The sequence below is a fragment of the Dipodomys spectabilis genome, unplaced genomic scaffold (assembly GCF_019054845.1).
Source record: "Dipodomys spectabilis isolate Male_0828 unplaced genomic scaffold, ASM1905484v1 ptg000273l, whole genome shotgun sequence".
In the NCBI taxonomy this organism is placed as follows: Eukaryota; Metazoa; Chordata; class Mammalia; order Rodentia; family Heteromyidae; genus Dipodomys; species Dipodomys spectabilis.
The window spans coordinates 5,070,736-5,094,847 of NW_024870950.1; the positions used below are offsets into that span (position 1 = coordinate 5,070,736).

The 24,112-nt window shown below is 42.4% G+C and overlaps 1 protein-coding gene across 2 annotated transcripts in view; it reads right to left on the minus strand.

Moving 5' to 3' along the window:
- Positions 1–24,112, minus strand: part of Hydin (HYDIN axonemal central pair apparatus protein) — a 236,973-nt gene that overhangs the window by 44,782 nt on the left and 168,079 nt on the right. For both annotated transcript variants that reach the window (XM_042700777.1, XM_042700776.1), the window contains exons 42-56: positions 23,669–23,852; positions 22,199–22,340; positions 20,187–20,352; positions 18,138–18,758; positions 15,507–15,728; positions 13,197–13,402; positions 12,797–12,979; positions 10,477–10,596; positions 7,450–7,609; positions 7,188–7,360; positions 6,223–6,421; positions 5,438–5,537; positions 3,820–3,919; positions 1,543–1,711; positions 842–1,080 (exon numbers count right to left, since the gene is read on the minus strand). In XM_042700777.1, the coding sequence (XP_042556711.1) occupies positions 842–1,080; positions 1,543–1,711; positions 3,820–3,919; positions 5,438–5,537; positions 6,223–6,421; positions 7,188–7,360; positions 7,450–7,609; positions 10,477–10,596; positions 12,797–12,979; positions 13,197–13,402; positions 15,507–15,728; positions 18,138–18,758; positions 20,187–20,352; positions 22,199–22,340; positions 23,669–23,852 (2,984 nt within the window). The remainder of the gene's footprint in view (positions 1–841; positions 1,081–1,542; positions 1,712–3,819; positions 3,920–5,437; positions 5,538–6,222; positions 6,422–7,187; positions 7,361–7,449; positions 7,610–10,476; positions 10,597–12,796; positions 12,980–13,196; positions 13,403–15,506; positions 15,729–18,137; positions 18,759–20,186; positions 20,353–22,198; positions 22,341–23,668; positions 23,853–24,112) is intronic.

The window sequence follows — 24,112 nt, forward strand, 5'->3', positions numbered from 1 at the left end:
CAGAGCAAATTGATCATGGACTGGAACCTCCAAATTTGTGAGCCAAATTAACCCTTTTCTCTTTATAATCTGACTAATATATTTAAAAATACTTATGGAAAGTTGGGAAATGATCAAACCATTGTTAATTCCCCCTCCCCCCAGGAATCTGGCAACACTGTGGAAGTCAAATGCACTTAAAGTAAATTGTTTTTGGTGCATTGATGGGGAGCCACCTTTGGGAGGACACAGTTTTGCTGTTGAAACAAGTATTGACGTAGCTGTTGTGATAAATGTCTTTTGAGGGAAAAGACAACAACAGCCTCTTGCAGACCGAAGGCACTGCCTGCTTTCTCATGTCCACCTTTCCAGGGTACCCTTTGCCACCTCCTATCATGAAACAAAGCTACAATTCCTTTTGATTTTGCTTGTTGATATATTAGTTCTTTTATGACTACAGAATGATAGCACAACGACTCGCTAGCAAGTTTCATCATACCGGAAGCACCAGGACAATAGACAAAAGACTATAGTATTTGCTCACTAAAATTTATCCTATATTGACTGCAGATAAAAAAAATGAATGAAGTCTAGAGTCAGAAGATGTAGGTTCAGAACCAAGATGTACTGATAATTTCCTACATAATTATGGATGATTATTCTAGTCTTTTCTAGATTATTCTAGACATTTCTAGACTTCATTGATTGGGTGAATCACTTTAGGGGACTGGGTGAGTTAAAGTGAACTATGTAAGAGCTTTTTGTAGAATTTAATGCACTGAGTCACACAAACTAAGTGAAAGCCTTTATGAGAGTTAATGCCCTGAGTAACAGTTAAGAGTTAAGCCAACATTCATCTTACCCTCTCTTTTGATGCATGGTGCTTTCCCCTGTCAGCCTGTAGAGGGCAAACTTGAAGTCAGTAATGCCTAGGTTTTCTATGGTGAAGGAGCTGCTCCTGCGAGTGCCACAGATCAACGCCCCAAAGTTGATGATGGAGGAAGGGCTGATGCTGAATTTGGAGTACACTGCGTGCACAGAAAACTTAATTGGGATGCTGGCAATGATCTCACCTCCATCTGAAAGACTGGGCTCAATGATCTAGAAAAGGAAGGATGATTGGGAAGATATTAGCCACGGCACAGCTACAGAATTCCCTTGATTATGTTCTTCCTTCCCCACTTTTACCACTGATATGAACCTGGGCCGTTTACTTCACCCTCTATATTATTACATTAACAATACTTTTAGCATACACTGATGATACGGAGCTTGGTATGTAGTAGCCAAGTCACTTTGTCTCCTCTTTTCCTATTCAGCTTTACACTTAACGGAATGCAGATACCTTGTCTTTGATACTCTCTAAAACTTTTTCTATTGTTCTTGCTATTTCTGACCCATTTGTGTCTGCTAATTGAGACCAAACCATGGTGCTCCCTATATGGTTGTCACCCAGTCCATCATCCCTTTGTCCAGGGACCATGAATTAGACCATGTGTCATTCTTTTCAGCAGATCTACAAACCTGCCTCTAAGTCAAGCACTTTCACCTGAGCTCTCTCACCTGACAACGCAAGATGGGCTGGTGCTCGATCTTCACTTCCTTTCTTGCACGAAAATACACTTGAACATTTGTGGCCTTTTCTGAGAGAGTCAATGATCCCTTTCTGGGCTGAATTGAGATCATAGAGTTTATATTGCCTGGCACTATCCCTAAGGACTCCACCGAAAAGCTGAAAGACCAGAATAAAGGGACTGTTAAAAGTCATTATTGGGAACCCAAGGCACCAGAGAGGACCATCTAGGCAGTTCAGGGCTTGCCATGTCTCTAGCCATGCTCAACTACTATGCTAGAAAGGGTCTACTATGCTTTGTCCAGTGGAATGCAAGGTGGAAGAGAGTGATAAAAAGGGAGACACTAATCAAAATGCACTGTACCATAAAGTGGTATGTAGAATTGAAACCCTTTATACAGCTACTTAAAGATGAATAATAAAACAAATATGAACCAGGCCAGAGATTAATGCTTGAGGCAAAGATAGCTATCCTCTATCCTGTAGAAAGTATCCTTGTTCAACAAGGGCATTTGATACGGGAGGAGAACCAACTAAATGAACTCTCACCTGGTTTTCTCTCTCTGTGTCTCTGTCTCTTTTTCTCTCTCTAAGATTGAGCATAGCACACAAGAGGGAATGTGATACAGAAGCCTGAGGAGCTTCAGGGTCAATGCAGGAATGAGACAAGGCAAAGGAAAGGAAGTGGAGTCTATGGCTCAAGGGGTAAGGTGAGTACCACAGATAGGAATGGACTCAGGGGGCTGGGAAGGTGGCTCAGTGGTAGAGCGCTTGCCTCTCATGCCTGAGGCCCTGGGTTCGCATTCCTCAGTACCACATAAGCAAAAAGAAAAAAGCCGGAAGTGTTGCTATGGCTCAAGTGGTAGAGCGCTAGCCTTGAGCTGAAGAGCTGAGGAACAGTGCCAGGCCCAGAGTTCAGGCCCCATGACCAGATCTCCCCCCCAACCCCCCGCAAAAAAAAAAAAAAAGAAAGAAAAGGAATGGACTCAGGTAAGCAGTGGAAGATCTAGAGTAGGTTCAAGGAGCTTTGGTAGAATCAAGGAGCTTAGGTAGAAGTAGAACCCCTGGGGGTTGCTGTCAGGGTTGGGGGTCCTTCTTATTTGTTTTCCAGGCTCTGGAAGACCAGGTGGCTCAATTGTTACGTGGCTGGTGCCTGTACCCCTTCCTGCACATTCCTCAACAAACCCCTAATTTCCTGCTCTAATCAAAGGGTGACTCTGTTCCTTGTAGTGTGACAAAGCTGAGCTGAAGTCTGTCATGGTTTAACCCAAACACAAAATGGGCAAGATTCCATTCAACACTAATTGCAAACTGACAGCGGCTTTCTTCTAAGTTTCCTTGGCTTTTATTTACATTCACTGAATTCAGTTTACAGTTTCATTGCTTCTAATGAATGGTAGTGTTGAAGTGGGGCCTCTTTCTTTTTTTTTTGTTTATGTGGTGTTGGGGAATCGAATCCAGGGCCTCATGCAAGGCAAGCGCTCTACCACTGAGCCACCTTCCCAGCCCCGAGTGGGGCCTCTTTCAATTCAGTGCTCTTTTAGCTGAAATGAAATAATCGTGAACACACTGAGTTTCTCCCAAGTCTGCAATGGGGGCTCCCTTTGTTAGCTGTAAATTTGTATAAAACTTTTATACAAATCACTTGCCTCTGCCAAGGAAGGTCATGTGACCTTGAGAACCCCCCTCCTTGTTCCTCACCCAAGCCACCTTTTCTATTCTGAGGAAGCTCTATTTAAACTTGGATCTGAGTATGAACTGAGCAAATTCTAGTAAGCCACTATTTGGATTAACAGTGGTTCTTAAAATCTGAAAAAAATTGGACAACTTTTCTTTATAGAAAATCTTAAGTAGAACGCTAACTTGTAAAATAGATCAGAGCTAGAAGTAGGGCAGGGCAGTTTGAAGCCAGACCATCCTGAGTCTGGCTCTTAATCTCCTTCTCCTCCACCTCAGGACTCTTTTTATCCTCAGGACTTACTACAGCTCTGCCTGCCTCTCCATTTACTCCCTCCCCTCATCCCCCACACCACTGTGGCTCCAGACACATTCAGAAGCTCTTCAAGGTCCCTGTTTAGTTGTACAGTCAAGCACAATGTAAATTTCTGTGCTCTTAGTAGTTGGAATTCCATTCAAGGGAGTGAGGGAGACAAAAAACAAAGCAAAACAAAACAAAAAAAAGAGATGTTCTTATGATGTCCCCAGATGACAATCTTTTCACCATGAGTGGTTGTGGACAGCCCCATGCCCAGTCGGATTCAGGCTACCTGAACATGATCTCATATTTCCCACGGTTCTTCAGAGAAAGGGGCTGTTTCGCGTCCTCCATGACCCTCAGCGTCCCGAAGTCAAGGCCTCCTTCAGCTCCTGTGAAGCCAGGGATGGGGTGGGGCTGAGTGGGCTTGGGAGCTAGAGCAGGGGACGTCCCATAGAGGTCTATAGTGGAAAGTCTATAGTGACCATTTTAGACATGTTTTCTGAAAACCATGGAGCTTCAACAAACAATAGGTGCTGCCTTTGGTCTCAGTTCATCCGGATACCTCCCTTGGGACTCTTTCCTGGGGTCACAGTCCTTTCAAACCTACCACCAGCTAGAATTCTGGAACTTTAAAAGTTTTTGAACAGTTTACAGTTGTGATATTACATATACGTTTATGTGGCTTTACTTAGCATTAGATTGTAAGTATGCCTTTAAATTGTTAAAACTCCTAAAAAAATGTGATCTTCCATTGTTGGTAGGTATTTAGGTGTTTTTAAAATGTTCACGATTATAAATAATCCTGCAATAAAGAACTTTATACATAAGCTAATGACCTCTAAGCTAACATGGAGCTCTAGTACTCTATGAACCTTGCAGAGAAAGAGACCTATCAGGGAAAGGAGGAGCAAGGACAACCGCATACTCAAGGGAGACACACAATTTAGGTGTTGGGGCAGCATGGGCGACAGAATAAGTGTCCTCGAAGGTACTCAGCCTAATCCCTGAAGCCTGTGAATAAGATACCTTACATGGGAAAGGAAAAGGAAAGATGCTAACCTGCTGCCCTTACATACAGAGACTGTTATGGCTTATACTGGTGGTTCAAAGTAATCACCAGAGTCCTTAAAAGTAGAACAGCTGAAGTGAGAGAACCAGACAGGGGGCCATGTGAGGGGATTTGACCCAACACTGACGGGATGGAGGATGGAGGTCGGGACAGGAACCAAGGAATACACTGACATCTTGATGTTAGCCTAGCAACTCCTGACCTCAGAACTGTAAGATAATAAATTTGTGGGGCTTTGTTAAAATTTTCTTTTTTTGAGTCAGGTTCTTGCTGCATATCTCAGACTGGACTTGAAGTCATGGTACTTCTCATTCAGCCACCTAAGTACTGGGATTATAGTCATGCACCATCATGTCTTAAACCTTTTTCTGAGAGAGGGTTTACTATGTAATCCAGGCTGGACTTGGACTTGTGATCTTTCTTCCTTGGCCTCCTGAATAACTGGGATTACAGGCAGGTACCATGCCTCATGCAATCTGTGTTGTAACAAGCCAAATAGTTTGTGGCAATCTGTATGATAGTGGTAGAAAACTAATGCAGGCAAGAAGACATGTGTTTATGTTTACTACCAACTGCTCAGAGAAGAGGTCTGCAAATTTTATATTTATCACAACACTTCGTTATTCTCCAGTTGGAAAATGACAATCTGTAGTAATGTCACATTGCTCTGGCCTTACATTGCTATACCTCAAATCACCAAAATTGTCTTCTCTCCTACCAACAACTACCACAATCCTAACAAATTAGTGGCATTCTCTACCCAGAAATATAGTAATTAACTACACTACACAAAAATACACAACTTCAAAACACTCTTTCTTTGAAGGAGTCTACAGACCTTTGGGGAAGGTGATGTCCAGAGCAATATCATATGATTCTGCAAAGATCATGATGTTTTCAATTTGTACAACACCAACAAGATTATCTGCATCCAAAATCTACCAGGGAAAGAGAAATTATTCATAAGAGCAAGAACAATGAGCTGCTTAGAGCCTGCAAGATGTAACTGGAAGAGAAAATCTTTCAGGGGAGATTGAAAGAAATATTTCCAAATGTAGTTAGGTATAGGTCTCTTACCATCATTGTTTTGTGGTTTGGTGCTACTTATCATACTCGCTGGGGGGTGTGGGTGTAGACAACAGAGGAATAGGCAGAAGGAGCTGCATTTTCATCTTTACTTTTTATTAGCTTTGTGTGACTATCACTATATTTCTGAAGTGTAGGCTGAGTTGACACGATTAGAAGGTGTTTGGTTGTGACCTCACATGAGCCCTAAACAAGCTGTGGTTTGGCTGGGAGATGATAACAATAGTCATTGAAACACAGAAGTGTTTCTGTGCCCTTAGGTAAATTGCTTTCATAGTGACCTCTCCAAGGGTTCACTCGTTGCCTGCCTCCTGCAGCCCTCATAACAACCCATGGACTCCTCAGTGATCTCAGAAGTTGGCACTGCCAGAGGACTCTGTTCTCAGTGGCAACACTGCCTTTTGGGCTGAAGATATGAAATAGGGATGAGATGGGAGCATGTAACAGAGAGACATGGCATGTGTGCGTGCACACGTGCTTGTGCATGTGTGCACATGTATATATATACTCATTATACACATATTTTGACAACATCACCTCCAACCGAATAGCCTTCTTGACATTGACGGGCTTGGAGGGCTGGAAATGCACTTGTAGGGTAAATTCTTCCTTGGGTGGTATAGTTCCCTGCATCATGGATGTGGTAAAGTCATCACCCAAGTGTTCCAGGCTGGTGATCCGCCAGGCCACAGGCAGGGGCGTGATATTGTGGAGAAGAACTGCCTTGGAATCTTTTCTGCAGAAATGAAAAGAAATTTCACCAGTTTTAAGTAAAAAATTATACTTTTGTGTATATTTTTTGTATATATTTTTTCTTAGCCCTTCTTTCCTGCTGGTTTTCTTGAAGTCTCTTAGTTTATGAAGCTTGGATAGTTTGGATGACTTTGTATATATACATATGTGTGTGTGTGTGTGTGTGTGTGTGTGTGTGTGTATACAAGTTAGCTCAAATTATCCACAAGTACAACAACACCACTGGAAATGTATGGAAAAGTCATAAAAATTCCTCTGTATTTCTTTATCCAGATTCACCATTTTTTCATTTGGTTCTCTTTGCTTTATATTCTCTTTCATAACCCACATCATTTAAAAAACATTTTAAATTAAATTGGAGATCATTGTGCTTTTGACCTATAAATATTGCAGTGCATACTTCCTAAGACCAAGAGCACTTACTAAAATAAAGGGACTATACATAGATCTTGTTATCATTTCATATTCAGATTTCATCTTGGTTCTAATTATTAATTTTTCCCAGTTAAGGATTCAATCCAGGATCATGTATTACATTGAATTCTCATGTATTTAATTTGGGAAAACAACCTGTGACCTACACAGGGTTATGAACTATTCATGTTTGCATGGGACCAAACTTTTCAGGATGCAGAACTTTTCAGTGTTCAAACTAGGCAATTCCGTAGTAAATCAGGAGGATCTGACAATCTTAGAACTGAATGTTCTTTAAATTCCATTCAAGTGCTTGTACCATCTAGAATTCTTACCTGTGTAGCAAAAGTCGGTCAAAATGTAATTGCTTGGGCTCCAGCTCTAGTTCTGGGCGGATCCCCTGGCATTGTAATTTGAAGATAGCTGGCTCTGGGTTCTCCTTGATGCAGCAGACAATGTTGTCTTCAAAGATACCAACGGCAGTAGGGTAGGCCCATACATTTAGCAGCTGATGGAAGATTCACAAGACAATACATTTATACCAAGGATGCCAAGGTCTTGAATTTCCCAAGAAAACCTTGCCCCAGGTCATTGTACCTGCTTCTCATTGGGTTTCAGAATCATGTTCATGGGCTCCAGAAAGTAGGTAGTTGCTTTGGTATCATTCTGAAAACAGAAAAACACTTCTACCTCCATTGGGGAATTGTTCAGGATTGTCAGTGCCTCCATGTTGCCTGGGAACAAGGATGACTTGTACCTGGAAGTGGACAGGAATGGGGATGTGTGCTTGTGAAAAAGGAGCCTGTGAATTGGTACAAGGCAATTCAACAGGACAATATGGCTATGCTGACACATTGGCATGGTGGTTGAGAATGCAAGATGTGTGGCTGTGAACTTACCGTCCACTTCGACATGACCCCAACCTCCACCTTCTCCCAGACAAGCCTTGGTCTCCTTATCTAAGATTAGGGGGACAATATCCTAAAAGATATCACCTAGCCAAGTGTGCTTGATTTTAAGTGAGATCGTACACCTGAAGCTCTTAGGACAGATGGAGAGATCAAATACTCAATGAATGGTAGTTATATTTATTTAAAAGATTATTGAGAAATATGCAAGTATATCCCCAGGAGAGATTATCTTTTGAGTCATCTGCCATTTCCCATTTGTCTTAGAGATGACCTCATTAGCGCCTTTCATCATACTGTCCCAGAATATTATTGCTCTTACATGGATTCAGCTGGCCTTGCTCACTAGTGCCAGATTATTTCTATTACCCAGTACTTTTAGGGAGAGATCCACAGAGTTGAGTACCAGGGTCACTGGAAGACGTTCACTGAATGTTAATGAACAGAAAAGGAGCCAAGGGAGAAGGCACAAGGAAATGATGTACATCATCAGAGCACAGGTCAGGTAAATAGTCTGAAAGTGTTTGGAGTAGGCTATGGTGGTGGATGAAATGAGAGAGAATATAGAGACTACATCAAAATCAGACAGTCAGAAAACTTTGTATGAATAATGGGTGAACTAATAGATAATTACCATCATCAATCATGGTGCTAAAAGTTCATGCATGTTAGTTCCCTGGTTCATTCTTTACAAATTTTTGAGGTAGGCACTGCTATCTTCCCAGTTTCTGATGAGCTCAACGAAGTTCAAAAGAATAAAAAAATTAATATCCACTTGCACTTGATTTTGATTTGGACCACTGTAACCACTGTTGCCTGGCCTTACATTCTAGTAAATTCTTGTGCTATTCTAAATATATACTGCTGCTGTTGCTTCTGCTTCTTCTTGATGTTGTGCTAAGGACCAAATTCAGGGCCTTGCACTTGCTAGGCAAACATTATTCCACTGAGTGAAATCCCCAACCCCACAATGCTTCTCTGACATGTCATCATTTCCAACTCTTGGGAATCCCTACAAACTCTGCCAATCAACCTGACTTTTATGCCTTCCCTTTTGTTGGGCCTTGAAGATCCATCACCAGAAAACCTTTTCACCTTCACTTCCTAGTCTAGCATTTCAGGAAATGAACTGAAGATGATAAGGGAATGGAGGAAAATGATGTCTGATTAAATTCAATCATGGAAATAGAAAACATTTTCTATTTATTACAGTGAACACATCATTGAATGAACACAGCAGAAATCTTGGTTCTGTCTTCCACCTCATCTTGCTATACACATAAGAAATTTGTGCTCACTGAAAGAAACTAAAAGTTTATGATAAGCCTCCTCACCCAGGCCCCCAATTTTGCCTGACAATCTTTATCTGTTCCTCTAATATGCTTTCTCTTTTACAAAAATGCCTTTTATGTCTCCATTTCTTCAACATTTTAAGCTTCTACCTCCAATTCCTTCTACTCTCTGAAAAATGACCTCATATAATTTTGTCAGGGAGACAATAAAGTTTGTACAAGAACCCTCTTACCATTTCAACCAAATCTGTAATCACACCTTCACTTGAGGCCATCTCATCTTCCTCCCTCCTGGTATGAGACAATGGTACCTCCTCCTGGCAAAGGCCAGCACCCTGCGTTGTCCCATGGAGCTTCACCACTGATGGCCCAACCCATCAACCTATTCCTTCTGCTTTTCCTTGGCATACACATATCATGAGAAAAAACTGAACAAATAGCCTTCTTTGGACTTCCATTTTCCTTCACAGTCAAACTCTTCCAAAGAATGATCTTTATAAGCTGAGTGGCAGTGGCTCATCATGCCTGTAATCCTAGCTCCTCAGGAGGCTGAGATCTGAGGATCATGGTTCAAAAAGCTAGCCTGAGTAAGAAAGTCCATGAAACTCTTACCAGCAAAAAGCTGGGAGTAGAGGTGTGACTCATGTGGTAGAGGACCGGTCTTGAGTGAAAAAGCTAAGGGACAATGCCCAGACCCTAAGTTCAAGCTCCAATACTGTTACACAAACCCCCCAAATTATCCTCATACTTTGTCTTCATTTTTCACTATTGAATCATCTTAGCTTGGGCTTCACTGCAAGATTCTCTACAAAGGACTCTTGATAAGCTCCCTGGTGACAGCCATGGTGTTGACCTCTGTGGATGTCTATACCTTCATCTTTATGCCATTTTTTGGTACTTGAAATAGCTGCTGCCATATTTTTTCATGGATCCATGATGCTGACCTTTTTTGATCTTTTTTACCTCCTTTATGGCTTCTCCCCGTATTCTTTGGGGCTCCATTTTGGAGCCTTCTTTTCTTTACACTGTCTCTTCTTGAGCTACCTCATCTTCACCCATGACTTTTGTTGTCTTGAAGGTTTATCTTCCCTTTGTGAACCAACCAATGGATTCCAATCTCTGCTTTATTTGGCTTCTGGAGATATCATCTTAACATCTCAGGTTGGACAGATGCCATAGTCAACTACTCCCTTTACTTTTAAGAAATCCAGTCATTTCTCAGACTTTCCTCTTAGGGAAAGTGGTACTTCATTCATGCAGATGGTTAAGCAGAAGTTTGGACACAAAGAACTAGTTTTTCTGATTTGTGGGTTTTGGGCTAATTGATCCTACAAAAGCTATGTCTACAGAGAAACTCTCCCTGTGATATTCATGAACCCAAATCCAGGAGTCTGAAATCTGCTTAGAAAGAAAAGAGTACTTACTTATCTCTTGTTTTCCCACAAAGCAGTGGCCCAAAGTAAAACTTGTCCATGCTTGTAATAAATGTCTTAAAGATGAATTCATTTGGCTTTATGGACTTCCTCCGTTGAGGGAACACAATTCTGGATGTGGGAGGAAGAGAAGAGGGGACGCTGCTTGAATGCAAGTTCAATGCCATTGTGTGATATCCATGAGCCCAGCACTCCACCTGTTCAACAAAGGGCCCACGTGTCTACAGACAGTAACTGAGGATCTTTGTTGAGGCTTTATTTCCTTTGCATCCCCAAGAAGAGATGTAGTATGGTCATACTGTACATATATATACATGTATACATATATGTATATAGATATAAATAGATGTAATAGATATAGTATGGTCTGAACTTGAGAAAGAAGACTCTTAGAACTGAGTTGGATCTTTTGACCTAATCTGTGCAGTTACAAAAATTCTTAAGAATCTCTTTGGAAAATTACTTCTGGTGGATATTAATTAGCTTCTGATACAATGGAGCCCTTTGGTAAGACCTACAGTAGGAGTTTACTTGTGAACTCTCTCTACCTTTATGTGATTCAGATACTTCACAGTGGTGTCCAGTAGTTCAGAAAAAAAGCTTTCCCACGCAGATTCGCCACATATTCATTTTATACAAGTTATAGCATAAAAATGAAATTGGTCTGCTAGTCAAGAGGTAGAAATAGGAGGTTCGTGGATTTAGACCAGCCCAGGACAAAAAAAAATTAGTGAAATGCTACCTCAAAAATAACTTGGGTATAAGACCACACTAAAGCTACCAGCACGACTATGTTTATTGCAGCACTATTTACTATAGCTAAGATATAGAACCAACCCAGATGCCCCTCAGTAGATGAATGGATCAAGAAAATGTGGTATATATATATATATATATACAATGGAATTCTATGCCTCCATCAGAAAGAATGACATTGCCCCATTTGTTAGGAAATGGAAAGAATTGGAAAAAATTAAGTGAAGTAAGCGAGGCCCAAAGAAACATAGGTCCCATGGTTTCCCTTATTTGCAATATCTAGTATATGTCTGAGTCAAGCAGAAAAGGTCAGATAAGGTGATGTTAGGGAAATGAACCCTAAGATATGTATTCAAATGTTTTTTTTTCTTTCATGCGATTGTTTCTAACATATTTATAAGATTATTTCTTTGTTGCTTTGTATGTCCCTCCCTCACAGTATAATCCCTGCTTTCACTGTATTTGATGTCAGTATAATTTGTGGAGGGGGAGGGGAAAAACAAATCGTTTAAATAGGGATACAGGTGGACCCATTGCAACAATGAGATGTACAAGTCGTTATGTAGAAAATGAACTTTACAACTTTGGTGGGAGGGGGGAGTGGGGAGGATTGGGTGGGGGGCAGGGGGAAGGTGGGAAGGGATGGGAAGGGGAAACAAAGGAGGTACAATGTTTGATAAGAAATGTAGTCATTATCTTGCCCATGTAATTGTAACCCCTCTGTACAGTATTTTCACAATAAAAAAATAACTTGGGTATGGTGGTATATGCCTATGGCTCCAAATGGAAGTAGGAAGATAATGGTTTGAGGCAAACCTGGGCAATGTGATTTACAAGATACTACCTGAAAAACAAACTAAGAATGAAAGGATTAGAAATGTCGCTAACAGAATGCTCACCTGAGCAAGGCCTTGAATTTGATTTCCAGTACCAAAAATAAAAAGGAAGGGCAAAAAAAGGCTGTTTGTTCGATAAATAAGCAAATCTAGGTATGTACCAGTGTCTCACAACTGGAAATCCTAGCTACTCAGGAAACTAAGAATCTGAAGGATTGTGGCTTAAAGTCAGCCCAGGCAGAAAAGTTTGTTAGACTTCATCTCCAAAATCACCAGCAAAAAGCATGGCTAGAGACATGGGCTGAATGGGTAGAATTCTAGCCTAGTAACCATGAGGCCCTGAGTTCAAACCCTGATATTGGGGTAAAAAGCAAACTGACTGGTTAGAGGAAGAACCTTTTCATACTTATTCTATCTCATCTCAGCCTAGGAATACCTTGTGGTATCTTGTCATCCCTATGGCTTTGGGTCAAGGTCTAAGACCTTTATCTCAACCAATCAATAATCTGGGTTTAGTGGTACGCTCCTGTAATCCTAGCTACATAGGAGGGGTAGGTAGAATTGCAGTCTGAGGTCTGTCCTGGGCAAAAATACAAGAGCTTACCTGAAAAATAACTAAAACAAAAGGTGTAGAGGGGTGGCAAAAGAACTACCATGTTCAGAATATGAGAGAAACCAAAATATACCTGTTGACTTTTGAAATAGATGAATATACTTACCTTGGGTCTTGGCAAATGTAGGGGTAAGTGCAGATACCCCTGCAGTAAAGCTGGTACTGGCGACGAGTTCCAAGGATCTCAAAGTTAAATGTTTGGTCAAAGTTTCCAAGGTCTGAAGAAGAGAAATGTACTCGTAATGTCACCTCTCCATTGGCTGGCACGATCCATCGGAAGTGATTCAGTCTGAAAGAACCACATAGGCTCTTAAAGTGACAGTACTTGTTTCTGGTCATGAGGGATCAGGAGGGCTGCCTGGGACAGGTTCTGTCCTGCTAGGGTTAGGCATGGCGGGTCCTAGGGCCCTACAGGCAAGACGGTCATATTCCCCACTGGGAATGTGACAGTTGTACCCCCAACTTGGGCCTTTAGTATCCCTCCTCCCTGGCCACTGGGGGCCCACCTGGTAAGCTTCTCTTGGGAATGCTGGCCACTTAAGTTGTTCTGGTCCATGTCTGACAGTGGGGCCCCGCTCCCTGTACTTCCCCCAGTATTGATTTTCTTGAAGACCATGCGACGTTTGTCCTTTGAAAGCTCACGGGTTGGTTCTACTTTTTCTTTCAGCTTCATTTTGCCTCCCTTAGCTGAAGCGGTCTGTTCTTCTTGGGTCTTAATTAAAAATGAACACAAGATTGTGAATACTCATAAATCTACACTGAAGACAGAAATGCCTGCAGTGTGCCCATAGGCAGGTGGGGGTGCTGTAGAGTGTGGAGGCTGGGACAGAGAAGGGCCTGCCTCATGGGGCAGTGACAAAAGCCAGTGTTTTTCTGAGAGATCAATTCTGGAAGAGGAGACCAAAACCCCTTAGAGCAAACTGGAAGTTGGCAGGAACTTTTAGGTTGAATTTCAACTCCTGGAAGTTCCTTATAATAGCCAGCTGGTCTGCCAGCTTCCCTAGTATTACTTAGGCTACTTGTTCACTTGGCTTTCAGTGCTCAATGTTTTGCTGGCATAGCCTATTCCCCATCTTCCTTCTCTCTGCTCTTTGTTCTTAGGATTTATATAGCATTTACCTATCTATCTAGCTATTTATTTATTTTTAAATCTCTTACTAGTTGGGTACTGTGGCTCATGCCTGTAATCCTAGCTACTCAGGAGGCTTGAGATCTGAGGAATTGAGGTTTGAAGCCAGGCCAGGCAGATAAGTCTGTGAGCCTCTCATTTCCAATTAACTACCAAAAAGCTAGAAGTATAAGTGTGGCTCAAGTGGTAGAATACCAGCCTTGGGAAAAAAAATCTAAGGGTCAGTGACCAGGCCCTGAGTTCAAGTTCCAGTCCCAGAACAAAGAAACAAACAAACAAGTCTCTTACTATTCAGGGAAGAAGAAATAAGCACATTTGTTTAATTAAATAACTTCCCATTTTCCTATTGTGATTTCCATGATTCTCAATCTATTTTTCCTATTTTTTGTCCTTTATCATTTCTACTTTAAAAATGATTAAGAAAAGCTTTCAAAGTTGGAAGTCTTTTACAGTAAGAACTAGCATTAATGGTTTTATCTATTTATCTATTGAGTTTTCTTCTGAACCACTAGAATGAATGTCACAGATGGTAATCTTTGCTTCTAAATACTTTTGCCTGCATATCCTGTACTACCACAATTGTATCATTCCACCTAAGATGTGACTTGGGCCCAGTGGCTCACAGCTATAACCCTAGCTATTCAGAAGGTGGCAATCACAAGGATGAAAGTTGAAGGCCAGCTTGGGCAAGAAAATTAGTAAGCCTCCCATCTTAACAAAAAATTGCTGGGCATGGTGGTACATGCTTGGCATCCTAGCTATGAGGAAATTATGAATAGGAGGCTCACAATCTGCTTTGGCTTGGATGACAGGCATGAACTAGTACGCTTAGCTTCTTTCATTGAGGCAGAGGATCAGTGGACTTTTCTGCCCATGGCTGTAGAACCATGATCTTTCTAATTTCAGTTTCCCATAAACTAGAATGTGAGCCACCATGCTATGGATTGAGAAGAGTCTTGAGAACTTTTCTACTTGGGCTGAGCTCAATCCACAATCCTTCTGATTTTGGTCTCTCAAGTAGCTTGGAATACTAGCCACAGGCCATTGGCACTTCGCTAAAATTTATTTTAATATATTTTTAGACAAAGTGATAAAAAGTGACTCTGCCCAAAATACCTAACCTCCTTGGTAATTTTAATTTTTTGGTTGTTGTTATAAAGGTGATATACAGAGGGGTTACAACATAGGTCAGGTAAAGAGTACATTTCTTTTTGGACAATGTTACTTGCTTGGTAATCTCTTGAACAATTTACCCTTTTCCTGATTTTTTTCCTTTTTCAGTTACTGAGGTTTCAATTCAAGGCCTTGTGCTGGGTAGGAAGGCACTCTACCACTTTAAGTTATGTCTCTAACATATATTTATCATTTTAAAAGAGCTAATTTTTTGCCTAATTTTTTTCTGCAGTTGGGCTTTGAAGTAATGTGACAGATTCCCTAGATTATCCCCCGTTTCTTAGAAAGGTTGAAAGTGGAGCTGTCACGTTCAGTCTCCTCTTGGGTAATAAGATGGTCAGATATATGGTAAGTGTGACTTGGGGCCCTTGGTCAGAAGCCTCATTGCTTCTAGGGAACCAGTACTTCACAACAGACTTAGCATTGGGCCACATCTGGGTATGTGTATGCCCTTCTTTCCCTGCTTCCCTGCCCTCTGAAATGGTGCTGAAGCCAGGAGAACCAGATGCTTTACCTTGGATGTGGTTGTGCTAGATGCAGGTTCTATATCTGTTTCTAGCTCTTTTTTCTCCTCTATCAGGGAGAAGTCATCAGATAGTGGGAGCACGAACACAAAGTGTTTGAGAACATCTGTGGGGGGCAAGGGTGGCCGCTTCACAGGGTAAGAGATGATTGAGAACAGGGCAGGAGGTAGGGTGGGTGGTCCAGAAGACCCCAGGCCCAAGATGTCCAGGATCTAAAAAAAAAAAAAAGAAAAGAAAAAGGCCTGAGTTAATTTCCCATGAAGAGGACAGACAAACCTTAATCTTTTCTTGAGTGAGAAAGGCTCATGTCCCCTCCTTTCTCCTAGAATTCTTAGAGGAGATACTCTTGCAACTTTGGGTATAAAGGTCCTCTGATCTAGCTCTGTAAGGACTTTCCACTCCCTAAACCCTAGACCAGGCTACTTCTCTCAGATTTTAATCTCTACTGTGATTGTTTAACTGTCTTTCTTTGTGACTAGACTTCAAATTCCATTAGGACAGGAAGCAGGCTAGTCTAGTACATGGACTAGCACTTAACCAATCAGTTTAACTGAAACAGAGAGACTCTCAAGGCTGTGATGTCTGTGTATAGTGTTCTTCTATCCATTTTTTAGACCCTACATTAACTTTTCCTTTTTTTTTTGCTTTAATGTTCTTTCTTTCCAAAGGTAACAGAAAGGATGGGTGCAAGTTAAATATAGAAAAGCACAGTGCACATATACACACAATCAACAAACAAACAAACAATGCCAGCTACCTCAAGGGCAAAGGTGCTAAAATTTTAGTAGCAACTTTCTTTCCAGTTTGTAGAGGTCTTTAGAATAAATATATGATGCCTAGATTAATTATTGTTATTAAAGGGAATGGGAACTCTGATGGGCCAAGTGGCACAGTAGGACTAACAAGTCACCGTCTTTGTGTTTCCCTCCTATGGGACAGAGAGCTAAAGGATTTAATGTGGAGCTGGAGTTCCCTCCCAGTTGTGTGATTTACTGCTTAAATTATCTAAACCCAGAGGTTCAAGCAACAGTTTAATCTGACTGGAAAGGATGTTCTTGGCTATAGGTCTTTAAAAAAAAAACTCCCGCATGTATTTCTGAACAAAAATTCATGCTCTAAGGCTGGCCTTAGGTGAGCGTGATTGGAGTTGGCATTGAGTGTCCTTCAACTGTTTTCTTCCCTTGGCCCCACACTGGACCACTATGGCATGACATGTGTATGGTCACATCACATTGGTCTGCCTACCATCCCTTGCCAGCCTGTCCCTGCCAACAATCTCTCAAGTCTTTGTTCCTATAAAATTGAACCTAGTTCCTGATAAATTAAACCAGAGGTCAGATAACTGTACTCTATGCCCAAATCTGGTTTTCCTTTTTAAAAATAAATAAAGAGTATGAGAGGGGTTGACACTGTTCAAAAAGTACACTCATTACCTGTATTTTGTTACTGCAACCCCTCTGTATATCATGTTTATAATAAAAAAATTTAAAAAAAAATAAAGGTACACACCTTTATTAAAGGTACACACGCAGGTGCGTGAGCATGTGCATGTCTGCCTGCCAGTTACCTTAATGCTCTTGCCCAGATTTCTTGCTCATTGCTGGTGCTCTATCACTTGAGCCATGTTTCTAGCCTGGCTTTTTGCTAGTAAACTGGACATAGAGTGTCTCAAGATTTTTCTGTCTAGGCTGGCTTTGAACTACAATCCTCCAGGTCTCAGCATCCTGAGTAGCTAGGATTACAGGCGTGAACCACTGTCCCTCCACACTTAGGTGGAACAGGGCTGTGCTTATTTGGCTACATCTTGTTGGTGGGTAGCTTTCATCATTTTGAGGCTGAGCTCAGTTCTGATGAAGACTGCACAGCATATAGCCTGAAATCCTGAAGTCTGGGTTTTTGGTCCTTCACAGAAAAACACTGTCCTTTGACAAAAGCATAGAACTCTCACTCAAACCTCCACCAAAGGTGGATGTTGCATATGCAAGATATGAGTGAAAGGCTATCTAATAATCGGTTAATTCTTGTTGATGTGGGAGGCTTGTGGGATAGAGATTTTGGAGTACACCAGTCTATTGCTTGACCCTCAACACACACTTGCCTTGCCATCCTATTGTACAGAGTTGTCGCTAAAGATTAAATGGACAACTGCCAGAAGCTGGTGGCTCACGCCTGTAGCCCTAGTTATTTAGGAGGATCAAGGCTGGAAGCCAAATGAGGCAGCAAAGTCTATAAGACTCCATCTCCAATTACCCAGCAAAATGTAGAGCTTGGAGCCATAGCTCAAGTGACAGAACACCACCTGAACAAAGCAAGTAAGCTAAGCAAGCATGTGGCCTTTAGTCTGGTACTGGCCAAAAAGAAAAAAAAGCCCACTGAACAAATGATTTTTCTTCTTATATAAGGAGAGATAGAATAATTTTTAGATGGATGGAGCTTTTTATGGATTTTCTTTTGCCAAAGGCTAAAAAGTCCCTTTAGCATTTATTGTCTTATATCCAAAGGGGGGCATCAACAATGAGTCAAATTAAGGGGATATAGCTTTTTCAATAGAAGGCAACATTTTAATGATGGCTATCACAGTCTGGCCTCCACTGTTACTCTTCCTGAAGGATAGGCTGTACCTGGTCTCCTTTGGGAAGGCGGCCATTCTCCAGGGCCTGCTTCCAGCTGGAGCCATCGAAGTCCGGAGTCTGGATGTTGATGAATGGCACCCCAAGGTCCTTCTTCCCCTCATGGTCCTCTTCCATTTCTCCCTCCACATCACTCCGGTCTTCCATGGCCCGAAGCTTCTCCAGGCGCTCCCTCTCGGCCTTTTCCCTTTCCAGGCGCTCCTTCTCAGCCCGCTCCTTCTCCAAGCGTTCCCTCTCCCGGTCCTTGCGGCCCCGACGCCCACTGGAGGGGGCCTGGCGCTGGTCATCAGCGTCATGGGACACTTCTTCCATCCCTGCAGGAGGCAGCTGAATTCCTTGCTTCCGGTCCCAGTATGTGAGGATGGTCTGGATGTCCTTTAAACACAACTCATAGAGTTTAAACTTCTGGGCCAACTGCCTGTCACTTTCCTTTAGGAAGTCCCCTTCGCTGTCCTCTTGATCCTGAACATAAGGAAATCCTGGTGTATTGAGATCTCCTGTGAGCTTCTTTTTCTTGCTGGGCTCTTCCTTCTCGGCAACTGCTTGTTCCCTCACAGAAACTTTCCTTTCTACTGACTCTACCTTGATATCGAGTTTGGTGGTTGTTGGACCCTAGAAGGCAAAACACACAAACCATGCTTGAAATGGTTTACCAAGAGTGAACAATCTGCATATAGGAACCTCAGGGGGACATTTTATTTCACAAGGTCTCAAAATTCAGGTTTCTCTTGGTGCAAAGGTTGTGCCTAAGAATCAAGGCCATCCATGTGTCTATATCTGCCCTGTTGTAGATCTGCCTGGGCCCTGGCACTGTTCATTTTGAGAAAGGTTCACAAGGATGTTAACAGGCAATCCTGGCCAAGAGCTGCTGGTCTAAAGAACCAACAGGAGAAGGACTGGCAAACTGGAGTTTTGAAGACCTGCTTTCGTTTGTCCTGGAGAAAGCTAGGGAGCATCGTGGTTGCTCAAGTGACAGTCACCTGAGCAGAGAGCAAAAGAGGAAAAGCTAGAGGTTCTCACTTAGACATTCTAGCAGTTTCCAGAATCAATAATCAATGTACTAATTATTTTGTGTTTTTTTTTTTCAAATTAAAAATTGAACTTGGGTAATTGCAAGTTACGGTTACTTGAATTCTCCCTCCTGGCTCCATGAGCAGGGCCACACAGCAGGAGTCTGTGCAATCCTCCCTGGGCAGTCCCTTTTGTTCTCATCTGAGAGTTCACATCCTTCCTGCAGATGTGCATCCTCAACTTGTGCCCAGTCTTGCATGCTCAGACCTGCACTCTTTCTGATTGGGTCTCATGGATGTTAATGCTTCTGCTCATGTATATACTGATCTGTTGTCATGTCCTCTCACTCTTCTCCTTGGATTAGCCCCATCTTGTCTAGAAGTCTGGCTTTAGATTTACCCTTAGATATCACAGGGCTGAAGCAGCTATGCCCATACCAGCTTCTCACACCTCTCAGCTACAGTTTTTTTTCCTTATCACAGTGGGAAGATATGACTGCTAAGCTTGGCAGGCTGATAGACTTTCAGGCCTTGTATGCAAGGATAGGCTTATGTTGGAGTATCTTTCTGGACTGATGTCAAGGAGCACACTGGTCTCCATGGACTTCAGGGCTTCCTAGAGACAAATCTTTAATACCAGCCTATTTTTTAGTGTCATCCAGGAATTAAATTTAGTAACAACCAGAATAGGGACTGATGACAAAGGCTGTAATGGATAAGATACTACTGAGTGGGGCCCTGGAACTTTAACTTTGTTTCTGAACCATGAATGGGGTTTATCTCTCTGGCCCTCACTGGGTGAATGGGATGTCAAGCCGTGTGGTCAGGGAAAACACAAGGCTAGCAATTATGATACATTGGATACTTAGCATTGCTGGGTCTGGTCCTTGTACCTTCTGCTTTACCACTAAAATCCATCCAAACATGGTTGGCCAGTTTTCTGGTTAATGGAAGATGCTGGATTGGTTGGTAGGTTACAGTGGCTACCCCTCTGCTTCTGCATTTGGCAAGGAGCAGAGAAGGATGTTACCTGCTTGTTTTGTGGTGGTGGTGGTTTCTTCATGGGAGGCTCCTCCTTCATGAGGCCTTGCTTGGGCTTTTTGTTCTTCCGTCTCAGCTCATCTTCTTCCTTTTGTCGCTCCAGCTCCTGCTGTAGCTTCTTTTCTTGTATCTCCCTGGCTAGCCTCTCAAGTTCCCTTCATCAGAGAGAAGAAACAGAATTAGGAAACTTCAGCTTTAGCCTTTGCCCTCCTGGGAGGGACTCTGGGCAGAACTTTCATGGGCATGGAGAGAAAGAACAAAAGTAAGAAGGAAGTAAAGGAAGGAAGAGAAAAGAAGGAAAGGAAGGAAAGAAGAAAGGGGCCATATATATCTTTGGATGATCACTTAGTAAATCTCTTGGTTATGTTTGCCTAGACAGATATTTAATCTGTATTTATTTGGATCTTCTTTCATGGAAGAGAAGAAAAAGGGCTAGAAATAAGCTTGATCCTTGAAAAACAACTTTTAAAGATGTCTCTAGTATTAGCACAGAGGTAGCTCCACCTCTTATAGTCACATCTGCTGTTCAGACAACAGACAATGATATTTTGGATATCAGTTCTTATCATGGCTAGTTTGGAGCCATGATGCTGGGTCTGAAAGTCACGTTCTTCTCCTCTCCCTCCTTCCCTGACTGCTGTATATTTAACATGACCTAGGTACCAAAGATGAGCTCCATGTATGAACAAATGATGAACAAGCGATGGGTACCATGTATGAATAAGAAGTGAGCCAGCACTTCTGAAAATACCTAACCCATATCTCCTTTCATTTCTAGGAATCTCCAGTTGTTCCTGGTTACTGTGGTTCTTTGCTCACTGAGGCAAACTCATTAATCTATGTGGGGTGTGCGTGTGTGTGTGTGTGTGTGTGTGTGTGTGCGCATGTGCACATGCACACATCTCTGTGAAAGAGGAAAGGAGGGAGAGAGAAAGCAAGCAAGAGATAATTGATGAACTTTTTGTCCTTTTCTTTTGGCAGTACTGGGGGTTTGGACTGTGAGCCTTATGCTTGCTTGGCAGGTGCTCTACAACTTTAGGTATTTTTGAGTACTGTCTCATGTTTTTGCCCGTGTCTAGTCTTGAACTGTGTCTCATGTTTTTGCCCATGGCTGGCCTTGAACTGTGATTTTCCTGATTTCTGCCTCCAGAACAGCTGGAATTATAGGTGTTCACCATTTAACTTGGCTTTGATCTGCATTTTCTAAGTCTACCATGAGGTCAATGCCTGAAAGCAGAAGCTGTGTTGAGAAAGAAGAGTTTCCTTTGGTATCCCAAATCTAGGCTTGTCATGCCTCCAGAGACATGGCTGCTGCTACAGTGGCCCAAGCAGGAGAAGGGCTGATGGCATGCTATCAGGGTTTTGGGGAATATAAAGACTCTTTTGGAGTCAGTGAGAGTAATCTGGAGGTTGGGGGAGAGGAGAAAATGGGGTTACCTTGTAGGGGCGTGAAATTCCAATGTTGGAAATTCCAAGGAGTGGGATGCTTGAAGATCTCAGGGACAAAGAGACTTATGTACCATGGCTCATGTGTAATGATAGCCCACCTGTATGTCTGAGACAGCCTGAGCTGGCATCCCCACGTCTCTGGAGTTTTTGATGTAGACAGGTCTAGTTGTTCCCATGAGGTGCCCAGTGAGAGGCTGTCTGCTGCTGGGAAGTCTGCCCTGGGTCTCAGTGGGCACTGCTCAGAATGAAGACCACAGGTAGAGGCAGCCAGACCTCGGGGGATGGGCAGTGCCACAAAAGGCCAAGAGGGGGTCTTAGGAAGTGAGAAAATGAACTGAATTCTGGGAGAAGCCATCATACCCATGCCACGAGAGTGTCCTAGGTGTGGATACCTAGGAGCACAGGTAATAAGCCCCTCCCTGTGTGCACTTCACAGGGAAGACAGCAGGCTAGAAGCTGCACCCCACCGGTCCCAAATACCCCCAGTAGAAGGAAGAAGAGACATGATGTATTTTCCTAGTCTTGCAGGGAGGTGGGTCTCTGGGTACTCACCTCTTTTTCCTTTCTCGGAGAACCTGCCGCACCTCCCTGTCAAAGGCTAGCTTCTCCTCCTCTGTCAAGGCATCATATTCTTCCTCATCCATGTTTTGGAGACGTGACTTCTCTCTCTCCAGAGCTTCCTTGCGTTTGCGGTCTACGAGGGGAGCAGAGCGGAGAGGGAAGTTAAGGCTGTCAGCCTAGCCAGGCTGTGACAGCAAGAGGTAGCAAGTAAACAGCTGTCATTCCTAATCCTTGCTGGGATTTTTTTATTCCCATTACTAAAGGTGGTTCCATCTGTGGTCAGCTGATTATGATCTGTTTTTACATCCTAACCCCAGAACCCATGGATGTATTTGCTATAGCAGAAGATTGTTTGCAGATGTGATTAAACTCATGTCTGAATGTTTGTGTTCTTCCAAATTCATATGTGGATTATCCAGTAGAGTAGCTGGAGCAGAGGCTTCTCAGAGGCAGGGCTCTGCTATCCAGGGATAGTATTACCACCATCAAACCACAATCCTCAGATCTCAGGTCTATTTCCAAGTTGAGAATTTCAGTAACATTACTCTATGTTGTTGTAGGTATCTTTTTAAAACTCAAATTTTTTAATCACTGATTTTTTCATAGATGCAATGACAGAAGACAAGACTTCTGAAATTTCTGAGCTTTTTTTTTGTGCCAGTCCTGGGATTTTAACTGAGGATCTGGGGGACATCTCTGAGTTGTTTTTTAAAAAATTTTTATTGCTCAAGGCTAGTGCTCTACAACTTGAGACACAACTACACTTCTGGCTTTTTGGTGGTTAACTGGTGATAAGAATCTCATAGACTTTCCTGCCCAAGGTGGCTTCAGACTATGATCTGTAGATCTCAGTCTCCTGACTAAACTAGGATTATAGTCATGAGCCACCAGCACTCAGCACTCTCTGAGCTTCTTTTCTTCTCATCTGTGAAACAGGCACAATGATCTTAACAGGGTTACTATGAAGATTTCAATCCAAGGTATACAAAACATTTCCTGTAATGTCAAACATTAGAATGCAGATTTTTTTAAAGTTCATTGGTCCCTATGGTATCCAAAGAAATGCAGTTGGCTTACACCAAATCAGCAAGCAAAGCATCCTTGGAGTCAGGATAGCCCATAGCATGTGCTCCTCTGGCCAGTGTAATAAAAGAGATGATGGTGTGTGATGTGTTTGGAGAGAAAGAGGAAGGTGTGTGCTGTCAGATAACTGAGTTCCACTCATTATCTACCCTCTTAACTGGTTGCTTCTGTTTCAGGGCCTTCATACCCCAAAGGAGTCATGTGAACCCCTGGCTGCCTTCCAGGGTAGGGGTAAGGCATCAATGAAACAGTAAGTGTAAAAATGTCACCTCTGCCCAGTAGATAATCACATCAGAGAAACACATTTGAAAGCCTAAGTTCCTGTGGAAAGACCTGTTAGGACTTGGGAAGGGTAACTAGGGAGTTGAGAGTCCTTGCCTTCTTGTTCCTTTTTTGCCTTCTCCTGGGCCTTCATGGTTGTGTAATCCTGGGCCATATTGAGAAAATATATATGTTCCCGGCTGCCGATGGCCTTTAGCAGGCAGAGAAGGGTGGCAGGCGCATTCCGAGCAAACAGTGTATCCAAGCTATCAAACACCACTCCTCGATAGCAGTCACTCAGCTGAAATTGGAGAAAGCAAGACAGTTACTGTCAGGAAATAAAAGAGAAGAATAAAAAATATCTATTCTAGTGAGATGCTGGTGGCTCACGACTGCAATCCTAGCAATTCAGGAGGCTGAGATCTGAGGACTGTGGTTTGAAGTCAGTTTGAGCAGGAAAAGTTCATGAGACTTATGTCAGCAAAAATCTTAACCAGTGAAAATCTGGAAGTGGAGCTATAGCTCAAATGTGAGAGCACCAGCCAAAAGTCTAAAAGCTAA